Consider the following 25788-nt stretch of genomic DNA (forward strand, 5'->3'; position numbering starts at 1 on the left):
TAAAGCACATCCCAACTTTTTCTGTTTAAACATGAACATTGAAGACTTCCCATCTCTTTTTGATTCTAAAAGTTCACTTTGAGAAGTATGCCAGCATTTTGCCAGAATCTCTACTTTTACTAGTTAACTCAATAATGCGGTTGACCGTAGCAATTAAGAGGATGGAGCTACCAGGAGACAGAAAGTATTAGAGAAAGACATATGCTTCAATACAAAGTCAGATATTTACAAAACCCCCTAGCAAAGCCTAAACCAGGTTTGAGGTGGAATCCCTCACTGAATTTTGTTCCTGATTTCTTTCCACTAACCCCTTATCACCCCGCTCTAAGCTTCTGGAATGCAGGGATTCTATCTGTAGATCTGCAATACCCAGCACAGTGCCCTTCACTCAGAAAATGTTGATAAATGTTGAGAAATTAATGAAGTAAATGATAAAACTACAAGGGCTGAGAAGGTTTCTAAGACTTCGGCAAGAGTAGAATCTCACCTAAGTATATAGCCTTTGCTCTAGAGCATCAGAGCAGCATTCTAGGGTAATTTGGAAGGAAGAAAAGAGCCATGGAAAGATCTAAGAGATACATACCAGATCCCTCATGGAGACGGATGGGAAGCAACCTTGTATAACTAGAAGAGCCCCAGGCAGATGTATGAAGACCTGTTCTGACTACCCTGTGTGTCTTTGGGCAATGAACCTATTCACTGAGTCCCCCTTTCTTCTTGTATAAAAATAGACAGTGATAATGGCTGCCTCGCTTTACTTCCGATGTAACGGGCAAATGAGATTAAACTTCACGTGCTCTACTAGTTTTTACTCATTTTACTATGAGAGGGTGGTGGAAAAGCAGACCACTGTAACTATCCTGGGCTTGAAAGAGCTCCTCCCTTTTGTCACTGGCAGGAGTTATTCCGACTCACCCCTATCCCTCCCACCCCTTCCTTACTAGCTCCATATTTAAAAAAAAAAAATTGGGATGTGCTTTTATAATGAGTTTTCTGTCTTAGGAAATAAAGAGGTGTTCTTACTCATAAGAGAAGAGAACACATATCCTTCTTATCCTTTCTCTTGTTTTTTATGTATGAGGAAGCCAAGAGGGAGGGCAGCAGAGTATCAGGAGGAGGGTAAGCGAGCAAATGTCTGAGGATGCTTGAACTGCATATAGGAATGCTGGGAAGGAGCTTTAAGAAAATTTTGTGATTAGATTTCAGCTCCTTGTGAAGACTTCTTTGCTGTCAGAGGATAGTTTTAAAACTACAAGTTCAAGGGATAATTACTTTAATTACAGATACTGGAAAAGTTTGACAGTGGAGGCCTATTAGGGCCATAGGTATTTAAATCCCACTGTGGGAGGAACTCATGGAATTGTGAGTTATGTGCATGAAACTTCATGCTGTGTTACTGGGGTCAGTGGTGGCTAAGGCCAGGATTGCAACAGTAAAGAATGGGGTCCCAGCAGTCTCAAGGGTTACTAGATAAAGTTTTGCTGAAATGTTTGCATCTAAGAGGCCAGTGCATCTCCTCGTTCTGTCCCTTTCATTAACTTATTCAATAAATATTTATTGAGCATCTGCTATGAATCAGCATTATACTAGACATTGGAATTACAGCAGTAAACAAAATAGACTGAAATCCCTGACCGCCTGGAGGAGGTCATTCTAGTAGGGGAAGTCAGATAATGAACAAAACATTAGTATGTTAGAGAGTGATATGTGCTATGAAAAATAAAGTAGAGAGAGAGGACAGGAGTTCCATGTGTGTGTGTAGGGGGGTAGGATGCAATTTTAAGTAAGGTGATCAAGGAAAGCCCATGAGATGACACTTCAGCAAAAGACCTGAAGGAGGGAGCTAGCCATGGAGTTTTGTGGGAAAAGAACATTCCAGGCTGATGGAACCACTTGTGAAAACTGTGAGAAAAGAGCATGCCTGGCCTTTAGAATGAACAGCAAGGAGCCTAGTCTGTGTGATGCCAAGGGAGCAAGGGAGAGAGAGAGACAGAGAAAGAGAGAAGTGTTGGAGTCAGAGGGATGTGGTTCACCTTCAAGGGAAACAGTTTATTGCCCATATGAGGGTAATTTTTAGGAGTTATATTTTTCCCATTCTTCTCCTACCCGCCCCATTTTCCCACTCCAAGCAGATCATTAGGCCCTAGGTTACATTGTCTGTGGGATGATTTGTGGCAGGACAGAAAGCGGAAATTGCCTCCAGACATGCTGCTTCCCGTTTTGTGTTTGAAAACCTAAACCTGTTGTGAAGGGGATAGGGTTAGAGGAGAAAAGGAGGGGTTCCTCAGACTAAAGGGAAGAATTTCAGAGTCCTTTGAGGACCCAAGGTCTGTGGTTCTGCAAATTGCAAGGACTTATGGGAATGGCTCTGTACAAGCACTGAATATCTTACCAAACTGACAGAATAAGACAAAGTCAGAATAGAATTGACTCAAAGGAAATACAGAAATGTGATCACATTTCTTTGAGTTTGTGGGTCAAGAGTCATAGTCCATCAGAAGTGGCTGTTGTAGAAACGTATTCACAGGGTAATCATCTCCTTTGGTAAAGACTAGTTCTGTCCACGTATACTGTGAGTTAGGTGGAAAAAGAGATGAGAGCAGAGTTTAAGATGACATGAAGTGGAGATGGAAGGACAAAAAAGTGGAAAGAAAGAAACTTGCTTTGGTGTGACATTAATGTGAGAGTTAGGAATGATTTTAATAATGGTAGCAAACAGAACCATATTTTCACTTCTCTAATCCCCCTTTCTGTTCATTGCTTGCAAAAATTAGTAGTTGAAAATAGTGGCACTAGTAGCATTGTAAATACTTAATCTTAAAATATAAACTATGCATTTCTTTAAATTCTAAATTTTTTTGTAGATGAGAAGGTTGATAATGAAAAGAATTGTCAAAGTTAGCAAATTTAACTTATCAGATATTGTGGCTGATTATGAAGAAATTGTATCTGCAAGGTACATGCTAAAAATTATTATTTAAATATGAAATATAAAGCTTTAAGCTAATACCTTCAAAGTCCCCTAATACATTCTCTATTTTTGTATTAATTAAGTTGCATGTCAAAAGATGCAGTTACAGAACATAAAGTGAAATATAGTGATTTAAAATGTATTTGGACATTTTTAAATTGCATTTTGGACATATCTATACGACATATGTTTTCAATTGTATAGTATTTTAGTTTTTAACTCTCTCCTTATTGATAGTTTTTAGGTTAAGAAAGAAAAGTAAAAGAAATACCTTTGTCCCAAATTAGTTTTGCCCTAAGATTTTCTTGTCCTGAAACTGCTACTGGAAACGTCATTGCTAGTACCTCCACACACTAAGCCTGTAATCCCCCCTTTCAAAACCGAATCCTCAGCCATAAAAGGGTGCTGTGCTCCACAGGCAGCGGTTGGGGGAGCCTTTGGCTGAAGTAACTCAATTCTCTTACTGTCCTGTCTGTGAAACTTAGGGATAGGAACAGGAGTAGGGATGCATGTTTCTGGGAAACCTCCCTGGGGCCACTTGCAGATTCCTAGTATTACCAATAAACTTTTAATTGGTTTAGGATGCTGAAATCTATTGTGTTTTATTTTCAGTCTTTGGGGGAAAATGGCTGTGACCATAAAGCTATAATTCCATGGATTTGTGTTGCCAGGGTGGCAGCATGTGTAACTAATAACTCCTATTTCAGAGCCATGTGAAAAGTTTAGTTTCTAACTGCTTTCAAGAGAGTGATTCCTGAAAAATGAGTAATCTTCTGAAACAGCTTCGTGTTTCATGGAATTACCTCTCCGTGCTCTTGTCCGTTCTTGGGCCATGTACCCAAATTACATGGAGCAATCACATTCTCTCTTAACGTGAGAGTGAACATAGCATCGCTTCTATGCTCAGAAAAAGATTCCTTCCTTGGGTTTAAGACAACTCTGTCTCCTTTCCACAATGGAGAGATTATGATTCAGAATAATGGCCTTATTTACAATAATTAATTTAAAGGTTGATATCTTTTAGAACTAAGTTATCTTGTGTATATGCGGCTGATCACTTTTTTTCTCTTCAGCCAGTTAACACATGTAGTTTGTAAGCTTGTTGAACGACGAAGAAAGTTAAAGCCTTGGAGGAAAGAGAGGAAAAAAGTGGCAGCACAGACTGTCTGTGATGGAGATATTAAGATTCTTGTCAGAATACTGAGGGCTTATAATATTCCTACCAGGAAAACAATAGTTAGTAGGTAAGGCAACATGCACCAATTTTTAGAGTTGCAAAAGATCTATCTTAAATGTAAATTTCCATACTGTCCTATTCGTAAAATCGTCATTGCCATGTATTAAGCTTTTCGGAAGTTTGAGATGCCCAAAGTAACTTGAACACATATATTTTTGGATGCTATATCAAATAAATGTCTTTTCTCCCTATTCCCTATTATGAAAACTTGTGAAGCTGCTGCCGCCAACTGCACTGTTCTCTGCCACTGGCCCATCTCAGTACTGGAAGTAGGAAACTGGAGAGAGTAGGCTCTGTTTTGGACTTGTCATTTTAGGTGATTTCTGCAAAAATCAGATCTTACTTATCTCTTCTGCAGGCACTCAGTGGGTTTTATTTGTGTTTCTAGGGCAAAGAATATGTGGGGCCAGAATGGATATCACTGCTGAGTGGCCAGATTAAGGCATCATGAATATTAAATGTTCATGTATATGTAGTGTCTCATATATATTTAGTCTTGTATGTGATCATATATTAAGCATATTTAGTACCCAGGTGCATCAGGAATATTAAGTATCCCTCGCTGTCTATGCTTAACACATATGTGCTCTACTTGCTCATCTTATGCTTACTACATCCCATGAATTCCACATATGAAAAACAAATGTTTTGCTTACTAACTACTTATCTCTAGTTAAAACCTCTTAAAGGTTTTGCTTATGTGTTATAAACTACAACTTTGTTCATCTAATAGAATTGATTTCCTCAAAACAGATGCACATTTCAAAGGCTGTTTTGTGAAATAAGAACATCATAAAATCACTATCATTTTCCATAATCATCAATTTGTAAAAGAAAGAATAGTGTTAACACCAAAAATAGGAAGGATATAATCTCCAAGTATCGCTTGCCTTGTTTTTCTCCTTTTGCTGAGGACCAGTGAAAACTTTGTCGTAAACTGGATCCAGTTTATAGTTCAGCATTTAGGAGCCACTCTTCCAGAGCAGTAGTTATCAAATGTTTAGCTCCAACCACCTACGATATGAAGATCCAAAGCAAACTCTGTAAGATCCAGGGTAACTGAGTTGCATATCTCCATAAGCACAAAAACCTGCCCACTTCCACCAATATTAAAATTAACTAAAGTGTGTCTCAATATTGTTTTTCCTGAAGAGCCTTGGATATGCCTACTTATTTGATGTCATCCATGTCTCGCCTCAGACATAAAGAAACAATCAAATCAGTAGCCTCAGATGAGATCTTAAATGAGGTATTTAACATTTCTATCAAGTTGGATTTTGATTATTTTGGCCCTGAATTGCAAATGGCTTCTAATTGGTCTCTCCATCTCTAATCTCTTGGGCTTTCAGTTTACTTTCCATAATACAGTTGAAGGTGCTCTTTATAAAGTGTAATTATAACCATCTCATTCCCTGCTCCCCTGCTCTCAGGGTCTGTAGAATAAGGTACAAGCTCCTTGGAATGCCTACAAAAGTCCATAATGATCTGACCCTTACCTGCCAATCAGTCACATCTCTCTCCACCCCACAGCAGACTCATATCATACTACTACTTGTTCTAGGAGGCCTCTGTCCATGCCCTTTCATTTGCGTGGAATGGCCTCTACACAGCTCTATGTTATTGGCCGTGTGAACCACTGCTTAATGATTCAAAGCTCAAGCAATGTTTTGTCTGTAGCGCTGTCCTTGTCCTCACCCCGGAAGGTTCATCATTTCCTCTCCTGAGTAACTATTATATGCTGAATATATTTATTTTATTTCTCACATTTCATTGCAATTATTTACCTGTTTATTTGCCCCTGATAGGCTATAAAATCCTTAAAGGAAAGTTCCATTTATTTTTGGATCCTAGAAAAGTACCTGATATTGGATAGGACCAATAAGTGTTTATTAAATGAACGAATGAATAATGGCTGTTTGAAAAACTAGAAAAAGTAAGCCATCCAGTTGTCAGCCAGTAACAAGTAATTTCCTAGTCTTATACCTGTTTTCAACTATATAAAATATTCCAAAAATTTAGTCAGTGTTTATTATGTGTTTCAGGATACTGTAAACCCTTTTGTGGAAGTTTCCTTTCAACACACTGTATACCAAACCAGTACTGCAAGTGGATCTCATCCATGCTGGAACGAAGAAATTAAAGTAGATTTTATGTAAGTTGTAGTCCATTTTTCCTCAGCTCCTAAAAAAGAGCAATAACAAAATTATTTTCTTGAGCCATTTATTGAAAATAATTATTGAGATAGCTTTTATTTTTTCCTGAGTTTTTAAATTATGAGATATTTCTAACATAGATATTAATATATATAATGTATATGTACATATAAGTTCTGAGGAAAAATAATAAAATGAATACCTGTGTATCTATCATCCAGCTTAAAAAGTAGAATATTCCCAATACCTTTGGGGGCCCTTCTGGCCAAAACCTAATTGTATTCCCTTTCCTTCCCCCTAGAAGTAACAACCGTGAATTTGTGTTTATCACTCCCTCTCTTCCTTTATGATTTTATATAATAGGTATTTATCTTTAACTGTGTATTATTTACTTGTGGATGTTTTCCAACCTTATATGAATTGAATTCTCTTTTGCAACCTTGTTTCTTTACTCGTAATTATTTTGAGAAATTCATCCATGTCTATACTCGTAGCTGTTCTTCCTCCATCCCATCCTCCCTCCCTCCCTTCCTTACTTCCTCCCTCCGTCCCTTGCTTTATTTTCACTTCTATATAGTATTCCATCATATTAAAATGCCATAATTTATTTATACTTTCTCCTGTTGATGCACATTTGGGTTGTTTTAATGTTTTGCTATTGCAAATAATGTTCTGAACATTCTTGTACTTATCTTCTGGAGCACACATGCAAGAGTTTCTTTTTAAGACTGTACCTTCTAAACTTTTTTGTGCATTAGAATCACCTGTAAGTCTTCTTAGCACAGATTTCTGGGCCCACCTCCATAGTTTCTAATTGAGTAGGTCTGGGGTAGGGCCTGATAATTCCATTTCTAACAAGTTCCTAGGTGTTACTGATGTTACTAGTCAGGGGACACTTGGAGAACCTCTGCTCTAAGACATATGTGCAGGAGTGGAATTGCTAGGTTGTAATTGAATTCAGCTTCAACTTTACTAGTAAACACCAAACTGTTTTCTAAAGTGATTGTACCAATATACATTCCCAATAGCAGTATATAAAAGTTCCTATTGTGCTGTATCTTCAATAATATTTTGTAGTTTTAAAATTATTTTTTCTAATATAGTGGATCTAAAATGATGCTCTCCTTATGGTTTAATTTACATTCTCTGATTTCTAATGAAATTGAGTTTCTTTTTTATTTTTTAAAAAGTGATAGACTTTATTTTTAGAGCACTTTTAGGTCCTTGGTAAAATTGAATGGAAAGGACAGAGAGTTCTCATATACCCCTTCCTCATGACATACACACACAGCGTCCCTTGGCATACAGTGTTACAGTTGATGGACTAACACTGACAAATTATCAACCAAAGTTGATCAACAAACGATCAACCAAAGTCCACAATTTATATTAGAGTTCACTCTTTCTGTTGTACATTCTATGGGTTTTGACAAATGTATAAGGACACATATACAGCACTATAGTATCACACAGCAGTTTCACTCTCCTAAAAATGCCCTCTGCTTCACCTATTTGTCCCTTCATCCTTCCACTGGAACCTCTGGCAACAACCACTGATCTTTTTACTGCCTCCATAGTTTTGCCTTTTCAGAATGTCATGGCATTAGTCAGGGTTCTCCAGAGAAAGAGAACCAATTAGGATGTGTATCTGTCTGTCTGTCTCTCTCTCCCTCTCCCCCTTTATCTATCATATATACAGTAATGATAAATAATAAATAAATAGTAAATAGTAATTAGCCTTGTGAGTTCTACTTTGGAGGAGAAATTGTGATGAAATTTCAGTAAAGTTTGAGTAGAATACAAAATGCAAGACAAAGCAGGACTTGAGTGATTTAAAGGATATGCTAAGTTGACGTACTCAAAAATGTCTTGAGGATGACAGTTATCATTTCTCCTGCTATATATATGGCACTGATTCCTTAAAATAAATCTCTCTCACATAATATAATGTAAGCCCTAGAGACCTGCTGTGCAACATTGTGACTATAGTCAACAATAATATATATAGTCAACAACGATGATGTATTGTACACCTCATTACTCTTTAATCTATTTTGAGTTGATTTTTGTCTGTAGTGTAAGATAAGGGTTCAATTTGGTTCTTTTGTGTGTAGATATTTTACTGACACCATGTGTTGAAGACTATCCTTTTCACATTGTGTATTCTTGGTACCCTTGTCAAAGATCAGTTGACCTGATGTAGATGCAGGGATTTATGTCTGGGCGTCTATTCTGTTCCACTGGTTTATATGTCTGCCTTTATGCCAGTACCATGCTGTTTTGGTTACTGTAGCTTTGTAATATATTTTGAAATCGGGAAGTGTGATACTTCTAGCTTTGTTCTTTCTCAAGATTCATATTTGATGCTAAAGCAATATAAATAGGTTTTTGTTATTGGAAATAAAGTGTACTAATCAAGACAAATTTGAAATATAGAACTTAAAATTGTTCTCTAAGTTCAATTAGCAATTTTCACTTGTCACTTCCTATACATCTTTAGCTCTCACTGGGGTGAAAGGAATATAAGGAATTGTCAATCACATCATTATCAAAATCTTTTCTATTTCCTGATACCCTTTCCCCCTTCTCCCGTCAATTTTGTTCAGCTCCTTCCATTTCTGCAGATCATGTGGTTCCTGCATGGTTCTTTGATACATCACTCTGACTTTTTAACTCCTGAATTTCTCCTAGTTCTCGAATGCCAAACTCTTGGTCTCCTGGACCTTGGGCTTCTTGTGTGGCTTTTCCTTCTGGCATCTGTGATCTTGACCTTGGCTCTTTGTGAGTGGGTCCTGATTCCCAGGATTAAACAATCTGTCTATTCCCTTCAACCTCCAGCTACTTCTTTCCTACAAGAGTGTATAAAAGAAGTCCTGGCTATGGGCTCTAACCAGGAAGCTCCATCGTTATTCAGTCACTTTCCAAACAAACTACCAGCCTTGAGGGCCCAGATGCAAGCTGTGGGAGCACAGAACCACCAACCAGCAGCACTGTCCCCAGTCCTTCCTTGCTAAAGAGCTTTGACAGAATGCTGCCACTCTCATACCTATCCTGCTGAAGGAAATTATCTGTGCTACATGAACATTTACATCCCAGCCACCACTCTTCAAAATGAAAGCCTCCAGTCCCTAACCAGGATTTGCAAGGAGAGACCCTGTTTATGCCATTATTTTAACTTGGGAGGAAAACCCCAAATAGACCAGTATACCTTGGAATTTTGTTAGCTTAATGCTATGGATACTTCTGCTATTAGCAGAAATCAATTCTATTCTTCCAGATTCAACACAGGCTCAATTGTATTTTCAGAGTTCTTAAACAGATATTCTTATTTGGCTGTCTGTCTGGACCTTGTACTTCTTGCTTTGCCTTGTTCTCTGATTTTTGCTTACCTGAACTTTTTACTCTTTGTGTCTGAAGGGGAGTATTGATCGAAAGGAAAATATATTATATTATGTTGTATAATATTAAGTAATTAGTATATAAAATGTATTTAGTTAAAAGGTTTATAAAGATATAAAATGTGGTTATGTGTGTGGAAGTATTTGGTATATTAATTTAGACATTAGAGTTAGAAGAAATAAACTGTATTAAATAAGTGGATTTAGGAGAACATAAAATAGTCAATAAGATAAACTTGTAAGTGAACTAAAGAGAAGGAGACTATAGAGTATTTGCATTCTTGTGATTATAGCAGTGAGATAAGCCAGGAACACATTTAGAGTACAACCAAGTAGATCAGAGGGTTCAGCTAAGACACAACCGTTCAGCTACCACGTTTTGTTGCCTCAGATACAAGAGCTCTATTCCCCTGTTCACATGACATTTTAGTGAATAAAAACCACATGTAAATGGGATAGATAGTAATAGTAAATAGTAATTAGCCTTGTGAGCTCTACTTTGGAGGAGAAATTATGGTGAAATTTGAGTAGAATACAAAATGCAAGATAATGAAGGACTTGAGTGATTTAAGGGATGTACTAAGTTGACATTCAAAATGTCTTGAGGATGACGGTTATCATTTCTCCTGCTAGCTTAGTGTTGTAAATATACATTGCCTCCTCTGTCTGGTCTTAGGCCATTGCAACAGGAAAGGGAACTCTTGAAGGAGCAGGGTAGGGAAGTCAGCATATCACTTAGAAATATAAGGAACCCTCAGTTTAAAATTGGTCTCTAAACTCAACTAACGTTTTTTAGTTGTCATTGTCTGTAGGTCTCAGAAAGTTATACAAACTGTTGGTGATCCTTTGAAATAGTATAGTTGCTTCCTTAAACATTAAGCTTCAACAAATAATGTCAGTGGCAGTTGGTATAGTGAAAAGAGCCTGGCCTATAGTGAAAAGAGCCTGGCCTTTAGAGTCAGTCAGAATTGGGTTCAGATTAGGGCTCTGTTACTTGCTGGTAGCATTACTTTGAGCAAGTTATTTAACTTCTCTGAGCTGTTAGAAGTTTGATCAAGATTCGATGCCCAAGCTGGAGCTGAGAGTGGAAGTTCATTGCTTGTAATAAACCACACTATCCTTTCAGCTACCTCCAAAAATGTATCCAATCAACTAAGCCATCAGCAGACAGCTTGCAAAATTAAATGCATTCCACTATCCCAATTTCTGGTTGGTGAAAATAAATGTGGGATAGAGAATAAGCTCCATGGTTAAACAGTCATATCTTTTAGCTGAGAGCAAAAGAGCAGTTTAACTATATGTGTGAACCAGCAGAAACTAGCAGAATTTAAGACAATTGGAAAATCCTGAAGCACCACACTACAGCAAGTTTGTTCGCAGTGGATGGCTGTAGTGAAAGCCTTTCTGCTTCACATTTATACATTTTTATTTTTCATGCAAATTACTTTGAGAGATATAAAATAAATTAGAAAGCACATACTGGCTTTAATGAAAGATAGCAGTCATCTTCAAAGTACATAGCTTTGTCTTAGCTTACACTTTATAAAAGAAAAGAACACAAGTAATTTTACAGTCCTTGATGAGTAATGCTCTTATAAAATAAATTAAGGATTTAAATATGTTTTTCTTATTTACAGCTCGCCAGGACATGATTATAGCTTGTCAAGCTTATCTAAAATAAAAGATAATATATATATCAACATTTTTGATGAAATGATTGTTGAAAAACATGAGGTAAAGTAGAATAATGGTAATTATCAATGTTGAAATAATTCTGAGGTCAGACTGAAGTCTAGTAACATATTCGTAAATTTGCTTTTAGATGCAATATGTCCAACATTTTCTAAAATGGATTTGGGGCAACTTGAAATTAAATCAGACATATGACAAGTCAGTTCAAAAATAACAGAGATCATAAACCACATATAGGAAGAGGAGGGGTAAATATACCAAGAATTTGGGAGAAGTAGGTTTCTGCCAATTGAACATTACATTTAAATGTGAGCTTCCTGGTAGCCGAGATAGAAAGATAAACAAAAATGGATTATATATTTCTCATTGTCTGATCAAAAAAACTATACCACTTCTACAAAAGAGACCAAATTATTCCTAGGACTAAAACCCAGTTCTATTCGATGAAATTTTAAAAGTTACTGGATCTCTTCCTCGTAGATACATGAAAGTTCCTAACACAATGCCTAGTGCCATAGCAAGCCCTAAAATAAATGTTAGTTTCCTTCCTACTGAACTTGGCACTAAAAGTATAAGGGTGCAGTGGCCGGCCCGGTGGCGCAAGCGGTTAAGTGCGTGCGCTTCGCTGCAGTGGCCCAGGGTTTGCTGGTTCAGATCCCGGGATTGCACCAACGCACTGCTTGTCAAGCCATGCTGTGGCGGCATCCCATATAAAGTGGAGGAAGATGGGCATGGATGTTAGCCCAAGGCCAGTCTTCCTCCACAAAAAAGAGGAGGATTGGCAGATGTTAGCTCAGGGCCGATCTTCCTCACACACACAAAAAAGTATAAAGGTGCGTATCCATTATATCTCCTCTCTTGGGGCTCTGATTGAATGCTTTAATATAAAGGTCTATCAAATTCTATGGCAATACTATTGAAGGAGCAATTAATTCTACCTGTAGGGATTGGGGATCAGAATCAGAGAAGTTGAGCTAGACCTTGAAGTATGGTTCAGGCAAGAGCCTTCTGTAAGAACTACTGAGAGGGAGCCAGCCCGGTAGTGTAGTGGTTATGTTCACACGTTCTGCTTTGGTGGCCCGGGGTTCACAGGTTCGGATCCCGGGCACGGACCGACACGCCACTCATCAAGCCATGCTGTGGAGGCATCCCAAATACAAAATAGAGGAAGATGGGCACAGATGTTAGCTCAGGGCCAGTCTTCCTCAGCAAAAAGAAGATTGGCAATGGATGTTAGCTCATGGCCAAGCTTCCTCAGCAGGAAAAAAAAAAAAGAACTACTGAGAAACATAATGGCAATGTCTTCCAACCCAGTTTTCCAGGAGATACAGACACATATTCTTATTAAAACATTTCCGTCAACTCTTAATAAAGGCTGAGGGTAAAATATTAAACAGTAATTTGGTGATGGCTATTCTCCAAGGAGTTAAACTGAGTTGTTTTGTGATTATCTAAACTGATAATGAGTAGAGCTTAGAAAACCCAAAAGAATGCCTAATAGACTTTCTCTCTCAGAAGTGAATTATTTGGGTGATCCGTTTGACCAGAATTGAATAGCAGTTGATTAACAGTTAAATTCTTACAAGTGCTTGGTGGTGGTGTTGAATGAAATCCATATGCATTAGGTATCAGACTTGTCTATGTAAAAACTTGGGCTTTCTATTTAGAAAGGGAAAGGGCCTGGCTTGCCCTCCTCTCATGGACTGGGTTGCAAGGTGACTGTGGCCCAAAACGTTCCGTTTTCTCGTAAAGGACCAGAGCTAGGCTGAGCCCCGAGGTGACCACCCAGCAGAAAGAAGGTTTTGGTCTATCACTGATCTATGATATTCTTTAGAAAAGATCTTCTTCCCGTGCCTCAATTTTCCTCTCTTTTCTCTGTGTTTTTGCTTCCTGCTGTCAACTATTTCTTACTTGCTGTGGGTCTCCCTTTCGTTAGTTACTTGCTAGCGGGAAGCTGAGGACTTGGACGCCTCACGGACGTGTGGACTGTTTTTAGCGCTGGGGAGGGAAGAGCTGGACTGAGCTGCATCTGGAGCTCACACAGCAAGCCCAGGGCAAAGCTCCAGATTTGGAGCCTCTGTTTACTGAAACTGTAACAGAAATCCTGATGGTCACAAAAAGAATTTAAACTAATCCAGTACTTGGTTGTTGGTTTAAATGGTTTTTTAAAAAAAGGAAAAATTAGTTATTTTCAAGATTTTAAAATTCATTAGCATATAATTGTTTAGCAGTTTCTTATAATTTTTGACCTGCTGTTATCTACCCTCTTCTCATTTCTAACTTTATCCAAGTGTTTTTTTTCTATTTTTTCCTGATTTAATTTGGAAGAGATTTTCCTATTTTTTAAAGTACCAACTATAGAAGTTGTTCTTAAATTTTACGCTTCCTGTGTTTTCTAATTCATTTATTTCTGCTTGTATTTTTATTGGTTTTTTTTCCTCCTGATTTCCTTAGGACTGTGATTTTTATACTTATTTTGGACAAATGTGTTGAATGTCTAGTTTGTTCAGTCTCTCTCTCTTATAAATAATGAAAACATTTTAAGACTATGAATTTATCTCTGAAAACATCTTAGACTGTGTCTTTTATAATATTAGATTACTTATTATTTTTTGTTATTTTCCATATATTTTATTATGTTTATATCTTCCTTGATCTAATGGTTAATTAATATTATTCTTTTACTTTTTCAAATGTTTGAGTGACTTGAGTGTAAACTTTAATTTTAAATTCTAGTTTTATTACGTTGTAGCCAAAGTGGCTTTTGTAGTTTTTAATAATTGGTACTATGATTTTTGAAAAAAATAACCCTTTAAAATGTTTTATTTCTGAGGTTTAATTTTAATTATATGCTTTTTCTAGAGTTTATAAACCACTTCAGATAAGTTTAGGTTATTCAGATGCAAGAAACTCAACACCAGATTGCTTAATTAAATTTGTATTGAGAAACTTATTCTGGTAAACATTTTGCTTTCTATCCAAGGGAAAATAAATAGTAAAGACAACAGGCTAAAAAGGAAAAAATGCCAGTGCTTCAGATCAAGAAACTAAATATTTTTAGCATCACCCCAGAAACCTCTTTTGTGCTCTCTCAAAGTCACTTCCTCCCCAGGAGTAACTGCTATCTTATTTTCTAACAGCATAGATTAGGTATTGCTTATTTTTGAACTTTATATGATTGAAATCTCATGCAGTATGCATCCATTTGTTTTTTTGTTTTTGTTTTTGTTTTTTTGATGAGGAAGATTAGCCCTGAGCAAACATCCATTGCCAATCCTTCTCTTTTTGGTGAGGGAGGTTGGCCCTGAGCTAACATCTGTGCCCATCTTCCTCTATTTTATATGTGGGGCGCCTGCCACAGCATGGCTTGATAAGCAGTGCATAGGTCTCCACCTGGGATCCGAACCTGTGAACCCCGGGCCGCTGAAGCAGAGCATGCGAACTTAACCACTACGCCACCAGGCCGGCCCAGTATGCATCCATTTGTGAATGGCTTGTTTCTCTCTACATTGTGTTACTGGGAGTCATCCATAATGTTGCATTTAGCAATAGCTCGTTGATTCTCATTGCTGCATAATATATTATAGAAATATACAACAGCTTTTTAATGCATTCTATTGTTGATAGATAATTTGCTTCTTTCTAGTTATTGGCTCTTACAAATAATACTGATATAAATATACTTGTACACGTCTTCAGGAAATATATCTATGCAATTCCATTGGATATATACTTAGGAGTGAAATTGCTAGCTCTTGGGTTGTGCATATGTTCAGCTTTAACAGTTTAACGCCAAGCAGTTTCCAAAACGGTTGTGTCAATTTATACTTCCATCAGCGGTTTATGAGAGTTCTAGTTGCTCCACATCCTTGCTGTTACCTGGCATTGTCTGATTTTTTTCATTTCAGCCATATTGATGAAAGTGTAGTCATATCACCTTGTGGTTTTAATTTGCATTTTCATGATAACTAATGAAATTGAGCACCTTTTTCTATGTTTATTAGCTATTTGGATATCTTCTTTTGTGAAAGATCTATTGAAGTATTTCGCCCATTTTTTTCATTGATTTGTAACAGTTCTTTGTATATTCTGGATATGAGTATTTTGTCAGATATATATATTATTTTTCCCTCTCTGGCTTGTCTTTTTTTACTTTCTTAATGTGTCTTTTGATGAAAAGAAAATCTTGATTTAATATAGTACAATACAATGCCATGGTGGTGCTTTTTTGGTCCTCTTGGAGAAATATTTGCCCACTTAAAATCATGAAGATAATATCCTATGGTTGCTTCTAAAAGCTGTATCATTTTACCTTTCACATTTAGATCTAAAATCCAACTGGAATTGATTTCTGTCTGTCTGTGAGGTAGAGGGTCAAGATTTATTTTTCTCTCGTAAGGATATTCAGTTGATCCAGCACCATTTATGGAAAGGATCACCCCTTCCCCCACTTCCCTACAAAGTTACCCTTTGTTGTAAATATGGTGACTGTATAAATGTAGGTTTATTTCTGCACTCTCTATTGTGTTCTCTTGGTCTGTTGATCTATCCTTGCATTGCATTGATACCACACTGCCTTAATTACTAAAGCTTTGTTATAAATCTTGATATCTAGAAATCAAAATCTTTCAGCTTTGTTTTTCTTCCTCAGGATTGCTTTGGCTATTCTTAGCCCTTTGCATTTCCGTATAAATATTAGAATCAGCTTGTTGATTTTGAAAACAAGACAAAACCTGCCAGGATTTTTATTAGGATGGATTGACTATATAGATCAATTTGATTAGAATTGACATTTTTATACAATATTGATCTTTCCAATCCACATACGTGGTATATGTCCCCTCTCCCCCTTTAATTATCTCTGTAGTAGTCAGGGTTCTCCAGAGAAGCAGAACCAATAGGATATATAGAGATATAGAAAAGGAGGATTATTATGGGAATTGGCTTATGGGATTTTGGAGGCTGAGATATATCACAATATGCCATCTGCAAACTGGAGAGCCAGGAAATCAGGTGATATAATTCAGACCAAGTTCAAAGGCCTGAGAATGAGGAGATTGCTAGTGTAAGTCCCAGAGTCTGAAGCCCTCAAGAACCAGGAGCTCCAATGTCCAAGGGTAGGAGAAGATGGATGTCCTAGCTCAAGAAGAAAGAGAGAGAATTTGTCTTTCCTCCACCTTTTTGTTTTATTTAAGCCCTCAGAGGATTTGGATGATTTCTGCCCACGTTGGTGAGGGCTGATCTTCTTTACTCAGTCTACTGATTCAAGTGCTAATTTCTTTGGTAACACCCTCACAGACACACCCAGAAATAATGTTTTGCTAGCTATCTGGGCATCCCTTAGCTCAGTCAAGTCGACACATAAAATTAACCAACACAATCTTTTCCCAGTTTGCACCATGGTGGGGCTTAAGCATAGCCTATAATCAATCATAATATTCTAAACAGACCAAAATAGTAAATTTCTCTTTCCACATAGGTGGATGGCCTCTTGTTTACTTCTTTAATTACAAGGTCATAGATTTATAAGGCGTGTTTCGGCCAAGGCTAAAGCAGGGATGGGAAAGAACAGAAATCTTGCAAATCTGAAATTCCCGTGATAAAGGTGACCAGGACCTTGGGAAAAATAAACAATCTGTAAACTCACATAAGAAAGATAACTACCAAGCAATCAGAATTGGTCTATCAGTGCAATCGTTTCTCCATAGAGAAACCTTTCTTAGAAACCAATCTGGGCTCAGAAGACTGCTTGGTAAATCAGATAAACCTGAATTACATAGCTTTAAGGGCTTAAGTTGAGGTAGCCTGTGGGTCACCTTTTTCCAATAGACATGCCATGCAATTAAATTACTTAGCCATGTCAGCAAACCTGCTTCTTTTTGACTATGTTATATCAACCATAAAACTTCATCTCCTTTTTAATTGACCCAGCATCCATGATGATAATCTCCTCTTTGAATGCATCATCATCATTTCAACGTATTTTCACTACCATTTAACATCTTAAAATGTTGTTAATGGTGGTGATGTCTTTGGGGGTTAAGGTAATTTTCATTCTTTTCTCTATATCCTTTAGTGTATTTTCAAAGTTTGCTGCACTGAGTAAATCTGCTATAATAAAAGTGTATACTTTAAAAATGTTTTACATTGTTTACTGACATATAGGAAGAGATCTTAATTTACCTAAAAAGAAGCCTTCCTTGACAAGGCAGCCTTTTTGGAGCCGTGGATGGGATTTCTTTATACGTTTGGGCCCCTAGTACACAGTTCATTTCATCAAGCCATTAGTCCCAACTCCCAACTCTATGGTTGACAATTAACATTACAAACGTGTTACTCTTAATAACAAAAAAGGGAGCCTATTGGGCAAGGTGGGTTGCACACAAAGAAATCACTTTCCAGGACTAAGATTAAGGATTTTTTTTTCAGTAATTCAGATATTTATTATTTCTGTCTTTAAAAAGCAAAAAGTGCACAAATGCTCTTTGGACAGGGATGATGTAGAAATGTATTTGTACATTTCAGTACATAAAAGTAATGCATTCATGAAGATTGGTTCATCCATATTTCATTGTGAGTTTGGAGCAAACCCCACCCTCCCTGTCATACCCAGACTCTACCTTGCCCCATGGCCACTACTGCAGTGTTGGTGGAAGCACCATTCTTAGCGGTCTCAATCCACACTGTTTTTGGGTGTTGAAGGGATTATTTTGATTTGCAAGATGTTGGGGATACACAACATCTCACAAATATCTCAGATTTATTTAAAAGCCCTAATCTTTAGGAGCTAAATCAATCACAGCAGGAGCCCCACTTCAACCATTTAACCATCCGAGTAACTGGCCCTGCTTCAACATGCCACTATGTTGCAGACTTAGCACACATCATAGCTCAAGAATATTAAGTCTTGTTTTTATCATTTGCTATAAACAATTCCTATATTAATAGATTCCTTAGCGATTGCTTCATATATAATTCATATTGTTGGTGTTAAAATTCTTTCGCTGCTTCTCAGAGAGAATGCATAGAGAACTAATTTTAAAGTGAACCCCAATAGAGGTGTAATCTGTAGCCTGAGACAAGGTAGATCTAGGAAGCCTGCAGCATCCTTGGGACCTGGGATGGAAAGATTAATGTAGTTGAGGTCACATCAGTCAGAAGTCCAAGACCTTAATTGCTACAAAAGCTAACCAAGTGCACCTGTTACCTTTTAGATTAGAGCAACACAGTCCACTTTCTTAACTCTGGTGTTGCTGGTCAGCCTCTGGATTTAAAAGACCCTTCTAGTATTCCTTGATAAGTAGAAGGGATAACTTCTCAAATACAGAGTTTTAAGGAACTCCAGATGTCCAAAGGCAGCGGTTATGAACTGAAGGTGGGAATCAGGGGTGTTGGCAGCTTTCATTCAAACTTTACCCCTTCCTCAGATGCAGGTAAACAGCAAGGAGAACAGAAGGAGGAAGATCAGATAAGATATGGGAGCCAAAATATATTGCATTTACTTTTGCAAGGTCTTTACGTTTCTAACCTCGACCATTTACAAGTGGCTTATTAACTGTATTTCTTTTATTTCTTAATTGTTGCTCTAGATTTTACAATATAGTCTTTAATTTATCAGTCTACCTTTATATATTATACCACTTCACATATAGTGTAAGAACAAGATGTTAACTCTTCCATTTCCCCCTTCTGTGCTTTGTATTAGTATTATTATGCATTTTAGTTATACGTATGTCATAAACTCCACAACAGGTCATTATTTTTGCTTTAAATAGTCAATTATCTTTTAAAGAAATTAAAAAGGGATAAAAAATATCTTTTCTGTTTACCCTTTGGTTTCTTTTAAAAAGAAAGAGAATATTTTTTATACTTACATTCAAGTTTGTGAAATTATTCATCACATGATATAAAGTAAGTAAAAGAAAAATTATTTATTTAAATAGAATCACTGTTTCAAGAGCTGCAGTGGTCATTCACATATAAGAAAGAATTGGCTTGGATCCATTGTCTTCCCTTTCTCTGCTCTTCTGCAACAATCTGAGGTAATAGAAAATGATTCTTTGCTAGTTATTAAATTGCTAATTATTAAATTAAAAAACTTAATTCTAAGTTTTTACCTCTGGCTAGTAGAAACACTGTTGTCTTTGAATGAGATTCTGTGATTGGCAAGTTGGTAGGTCAGTTACAATGATCCTGTATGGATGTCCCTGGGGTGTTGGAGTTTTGAAGGTTTTAGCTATCTCTAGAACAGGAGACACCTACAAATTTATTTCTTATGTCTTCCGAGTGTTCATTGATCAAGAATAGGACAGCTAGCCTTAGGTCTTAAAGCATCATTCATATTTGCATGTAATAGTTTTATAGGACCAGATTCACAAATGCCATGATTAATGATGTTGCTTTGTAACCACGGGTTCCAGGAGTTTCAGCTCCTCAGCGTTGTTCATTGATAATGTTGACACGGATGATTGCACCTGTCTCTGTGATACCCCCGGAGAGCTCTGCTGTTGGGTTATATAGCAAGAATATGCTTACATAACCAGCAAAATATAAAACCCCAGCCTAGACTCCATTTTGGGCTTTGTTACTTACAGAGCTATGCTAGATACAGAAGATTCAGAAATGAATTTTTTGCCTCAAGGAGTTCACTGTCTATAGAAGAAAATTAACATTTCAGTGCAACATGATAATGCTGTAGTGCTTTGATAGGGGCATGAGATAGGTACTATGAGGACATAACAGTAGGGAGTACCTTACTATTCCTGGTTTGGAGGGGCATGTGAGGGGGAGTCTTCAGAGGAGTTGGGGGTGGGTAAGAGGGGAATGAAGAGGAGAATGAAAGGTCAGGGAACTATTTACAGAGGCAATAACTTTCGAATCAAGTCCCCAAAAGATGAGTTTGTCAAGCAAATGAGGGCATTTGACTCAGAAGAAATTATGTGTGTATCGCTTAGTACTGCATTCAGGCGTATGCAACGGAAAACCTGACTAACAGTGACTGGTGTAAGAGGTCTAGTTATCTCACCTAAAAAGAAGTCTAGATGCCAGTGCAGCAGCTCAAGAATATCACCGAGGATCCAAGCTACTTTTGTCTTTCTGTTCCACTGTCCTTATTATGCGGCTTTCATCCTCACAATTGCAAATTGTACACTGCACTTTCAACCTCATATTCATGTTGCAGACAGGAGGCAGGAAAACAGAGACTTCCTCCAGAAAACCCGGGCAGATTTCTTACATTTTATTTATGTGACTTGGCTAGTACATGGCTGTCATGTTGCCACCTAAAACCATTGGTAAGAAAGGAAGAAAGAATAGATATGAGGGAGGAGAGTAGAAATGTCTGAATAATATGCATTCGCAGCAAGTCATGAGGGAGCATGTTGCAGACATGCTGCAAATAAAGACCAATAGAGATTTAAGTTGTTGGAGGATTTAAATGTTCCTACATGTCTACATCCCTGTGGATGTTTCTCAGTCTCAGGCCAGACTCTAGGATAGAGAGGTAGTTAGAGATGTGAGCTTCAAAGGTGGGCAAACCTGGGTTGTAATCCTGGCTTCACTACTCATTAGTTGTGTGATCTTGTGCAAATTCCTTGAATTCTCTGAGCCCTAATTTCCTTATCTATGAAATGGAGATGAGAGCAGTATCTGCCTCATTGAATGATATGATCTATGTCAAGCACTTGGCGCAGTGCCTTGCACGTAATAAGTGCTCAGTAACTATTAGCTTTTATTATTAATTATTATTGTAAATTATCTCCTCCCTCCAAACACACACACACACACACACACACTCACACACACACACACACGCGCGTACACACACACACACACAGGTCGTCCTGTGGACCTCTGGGTTGTTACATTTTTTTCTCTTACTAGACCCAATGCAAAATGTAACATGGTCTTTTAGCCTCTTCTCTGAGCTTGAGGTGGATTTTCTAAGAGCTTTTATCATACTAAGTTACTCTCGTACAGTAACTTGCTTCCTCATTTCATCCCTTTCTTACTCCTGTCCTCTCCACATAGTACGTATTAGATAGGGACCCAGGGTGTCAAGGGTGCCTGTGAACAGATCACGTGGAGAACCGGATCATCCTTGTGCAAGTACATATTAGTAGAACCAGCATGTACCTTTGCAAGCCTGTTTCCTCCTATGGAGAAGACTGAGTTGGGCTGTACTAGATTGGACTGATGTTTATTTTCATCATGCAGAATCTATTATATTGATATATTCTTTCAGGTTAGTGGAACATTTCAAGTAAATATTCCACCAGTTTTGCTTGGGTATACTTGGAGTAAGACTTATGTGTCTCCTAAAGAAGATTATAATGGGCAGAATTTAAAAGAATGTACTTTCTTAAATATTTTTGCTACCATTGAACCTCAAATATCATATATCACCTGTAATCCAGAACTAGATAAGGTAGGTTTTACATTGAATTATTTTTATATACTCTATCAAAGAAGTGAGACCTATTTTAAAAATTAGTAATAATTTCAAAGCTGGCAAAAATGAACATTGGTTCTTGATATTTTCCTGTGGGAACAATATGATACAATGTTGAAATATTTTAAACTTGATTCTAGTTTTCAGATCAAATAGATGTTTTGGAGAGAGCACAGATTTTTAAAAAAAGTTGTAAGGCAATGTTTCCCAACCGAAGAATCGTAACTACTGTTTTTAATGATGAAGGGATACAGATCTTAGTGACAAGATATATCAAGGCATTAAATCCCCCTCAACAACTCCTGGATATATTTCTTCATGATTCTAATGCAACCCTTGTAAGTTATATTTATTTTAGTAGCTTTGTTGAAATATAATTTATATACCATATAATTCACCCATCTAAAGTGTACAATTCAGTGGTTTTTAGTATATTCACAGAGTTGTGCGACCATTACTACAATAAATTTTAGAACATTTTCATCAGTCCAAATTTATATTTATTTTAACTTGTTTACTTTTTTATATTAACTTTGAGTATAACTTTCTTACTAAAATTATTTGACCTTCAAAGACACTTTCCTGAGAGAGAAACCATCTATGTTGCACTGTGTCCTCCTGAGCCGCAGATGAAAGAAAACATTTCTTCCTGATCCTCTTCATTTCTGCCCACTTGGGCTAGAGAGTCACTGTTGCTACACCAGTTCACGTGGCCATACTAACTTCCCAACTTTTCTATCAAACTTTGAAAAATGACACAGAAAAATTCCTTTGATTTCCAGGCAAAATAAAAAGTTATGTTCTTAAAGGAGTTGTGTCCTTCTAAAGATTACTTCTCACAGATTGCTTCTCATTGTATGTGGGAATGAAGAAACTATATTATATTTTGCTCTGTAAACTGCCAGCGTAATACTTCCCACCCCATCCGTATGTGGCTTTATGCATATCTACTTACCAGCTGACAAAAGAGACATATACTGAAAATTTCATTTCATATAAAATGAAAATATATTCATTATAGACTCAAAAGAGGACATAGCTCCTTCTACTTTGAGAAAGGAAAATATGAAATCAGAAATATAATTCTCCCCTTGAAGAAAATGTAAGCTTTGATTAAAGGGCATCTATGAAAAATCACTTATACCTTTTGTTTATTCGAGTCAGTTGGCTCTCCTCAGAATATTTATATTATTTGTCCATTATAAAGCTCCCTTAGCTTTATAATAAAAGCTCCCTTAGCTGAACTCTTTAAGCTAAAATCAAAAGTCCTAATTTAGGTCACCTTTTGCTTTTCCTCTGCTTTTCCCTTATAGGTTTCTTCCTGCCTTTGCTTCCTAACATCCAAAGTCCAAGGACATAATAATGCTCTCAGATTTCTTTCCAAGACAGTCTTTGTATTTTTTAAAAAATATAAATCCTAGCTCCTTTGCTTATCAAGGATTGCGGGCTGTGTTTAATTAATTGCATGAGTCAGAAACATGACCAGTGTAGGAGGTCGTAATAGTGTATAAATGGTGGCTATTGCACATCAATGAAAATGTTCATGAACCTTCTGTGTTAACTCATTGTTTGTTTATGTGTATCCCTTTCTCCTTTCCTCCTTTAGTCTGAGTCCTTGTCTCCAGACCTGTAGGGGGAACAATCCACAGTGTAACTTCTGTTGTTTGACAAAGCAGGCTACACCAGTATCTACTTGCTGCTTCTATTAATAAAAATAATCCTGATAGATTTTGAACCTAAAAGCAAATCAAACTTTGGCTATTCTTCAACGTCTTTTTTTCAATTTTTTAACATTATATTTAAAAATATATATGTAATATATCATATTTAAAATTTTAATAATGTATTACAATGAAATGTAATGGTTAACAGGCGTGCTCTGGAGTCAGGGTAACTTGGGCTTATTCCCAGAGACCCCATATATTGTGTTAGCTGTGTGATCCTGGGCAAGTTATCTTATCACTCTAAGCTTGTTTCCTCTTCTGTAAAACAGAAATAATAATATGTACTTCATAGGCTTGTAGGATACACTAAATGTGATAATAATGCATGTGAATACTGTACTTAGTGATGGCATGTAGTATGCACTCAACAAATGTTAGTTAATATTATTCTAGGACCTCGTTGCTCGCTTTGTGTCTTTGATTCCTATTATGCCTGATGCACTGGATGAAAATGATGGTTTTTATATATGGATGACATCAGAGGTAACAAATTATATTTTATAATTAAAATGTATAGTATTTCTTACTTGCTTTTTTTTAAAGAAACAAATTTTTTAAAAATATTATGCACTCATGTAGTACTTTGCCTTGTGAAATTTGAAAGCATTTGATAATTCAATACATCATTTTCAGTTCTATAACAATTCATAGAAATAGTTCTTAAAGACCAAAAATCTTATTCAACATTATAAGTGGTAGTTCATGAATATTTTGATTCAACAGGAATTCTAGGAGTACAATATTATGACATTCTTCAGAGAAAAATATGACTTGTCACTAAGGAGCTGGTCAGACCCTGAAGCCTGGAGCAAATACCACCACTTCCCAGAAGCTTTCCCCAGTCTCCCCACATCTGACTGAAGAGCTTGTATAGCAGTGTTCTTCCTTAGCACTTGGATTAAAATTCTCCTTAGAGTGGTTGCCAAATAAAATACAGGCCCCATGCAATATTTGGGACATATACTAAAAAACTGTTTATCTGAAATTCAAATTTAACTGGGCATCCTATTTTTTCCCCCAAATCTGGCAACCCTAATTAGCGTACTTCTTCCATTCCACTGTAAATTATGTTTAGTTGCTTGTGTATTGACCCCACACCCATACTCTGTACATGTACATTCCAACTTTAATTACTTTGAATGAAGAGGCAGACTTGATTCTTATTTATTTTTATATGCATCACTTGTACACTGCTTTAAATTTAGCAAGCATTCAATAAATATTTTTAATTGGAAAATGCTAGTATGATGGGAACTTGAGAGAGGGACACTTTACATCTGGATCTGATAGTCCTGGTGCTTATCTAGAATGTTTTAGAGGCTCGATTTGAGCTGAAGTGAATTTAGGGGGCACAGGACTAACTTAATAGGTCAGCTACCCTACCTTCTGCTAAGTGAAAACAAGGAAGATACAAGCATGTGGTTCCAGTGATTCAGTGATTCAAATCTGGTGGAACTCCAAAAGGTGTCATTAACTCTAGACTCTTCTGAGACTGTGAATTAATCGGAATGTGTTCAGGGGTATTATGATCCTGAAGAACATTAAAAGACAGCCTCTAAAATAGCTAAAAATAACCATAAAAATAACCATTCAGGCAAATACTAGTAGTCTCAAGCCCCACCCCCCAATCCAAATAATACCCATAACCAAGAGGTTACTATAGGCATGGGATTCCTCTTGGCTAATGTCTTCCCATGGACATGAACTCTTTGGCCATGGGATGCCTATGAGTGTATGACTAATTAGATTGTCACAAGACAAGAGTTATTTTCTCCTACCTAACATAGTCTTTGGAGTCAAACAAACCTCAGTTCAAATCCTACTTCAACCACTTAATAGCTGGGTGACCTAAGATAAGTTATTTAGCTTCTTTGGACCTCAGTTTCCTCATCTGTGTCATACAGGAGTTTTGAAAGGATAACATATGCAAAGTATCTGGAACTGGGTACGTTAGTTACCTACTCTCATTCATTCCCTCTTCCTCTTATGAAATCCAGTCAGGGGAACCTCCTTGGCCTGACACTGAAGACTACTCATATTCTTCCCTTCACTATTCTGTTGACATTTCTCTTTCAGAAGAGCCATGTTACCATCCTCCCTAACCTCCATCCCTCACCATCATGTTCAGCCAGTGTGTACTGATGTGGCCATATCAGTTGTTAA

General features: G+C 37.0%; 1 protein-coding gene across 3 annotated transcripts in view; it reads left to right on the plus strand.

Annotated features, from left to right (window-relative positions):
- The window catches only part of CC2D2B (coiled-coil and C2 domain containing 2B), a 97439-nt gene that overhangs the window by 57159 nt on the left and 14492 nt on the right, over positions 1–25788 (plus strand). For 2 of the 3 annotated variants that reach the window (XM_058543614.1, XM_058543615.1), the window contains exons 1-4: positions 11473–11493; positions 19395–19493; positions 22042–22239; positions 24019–24108. In XM_058543614.1, the coding sequence (XP_058399597.1) occupies positions 11473–11493; positions 19395–19493; positions 22042–22239; positions 24019–24108 (408 nt within the window). Of the gene's footprint in view, positions 1–2864; positions 2957–4044; positions 4216–5360; positions 5458–6250; positions 6361–11396; positions 11494–19394; positions 19494–21694; positions 21878–22041; positions 22240–24018; positions 24109–25788 lie in introns of those variants that run through there. The other variant, XM_058543613.1, reaches the window with a different exon arrangement.

The sequence above is a fragment of the Diceros bicornis genome, chromosome 6 (genome assembly GCF_020826845.1).
Source record: "Diceros bicornis minor isolate mBicDic1 chromosome 6, mDicBic1.mat.cur, whole genome shotgun sequence".
Classification (NCBI taxonomy): Eukaryota; Metazoa; Chordata; class Mammalia; order Perissodactyla; family Rhinocerotidae; genus Diceros; species Diceros bicornis.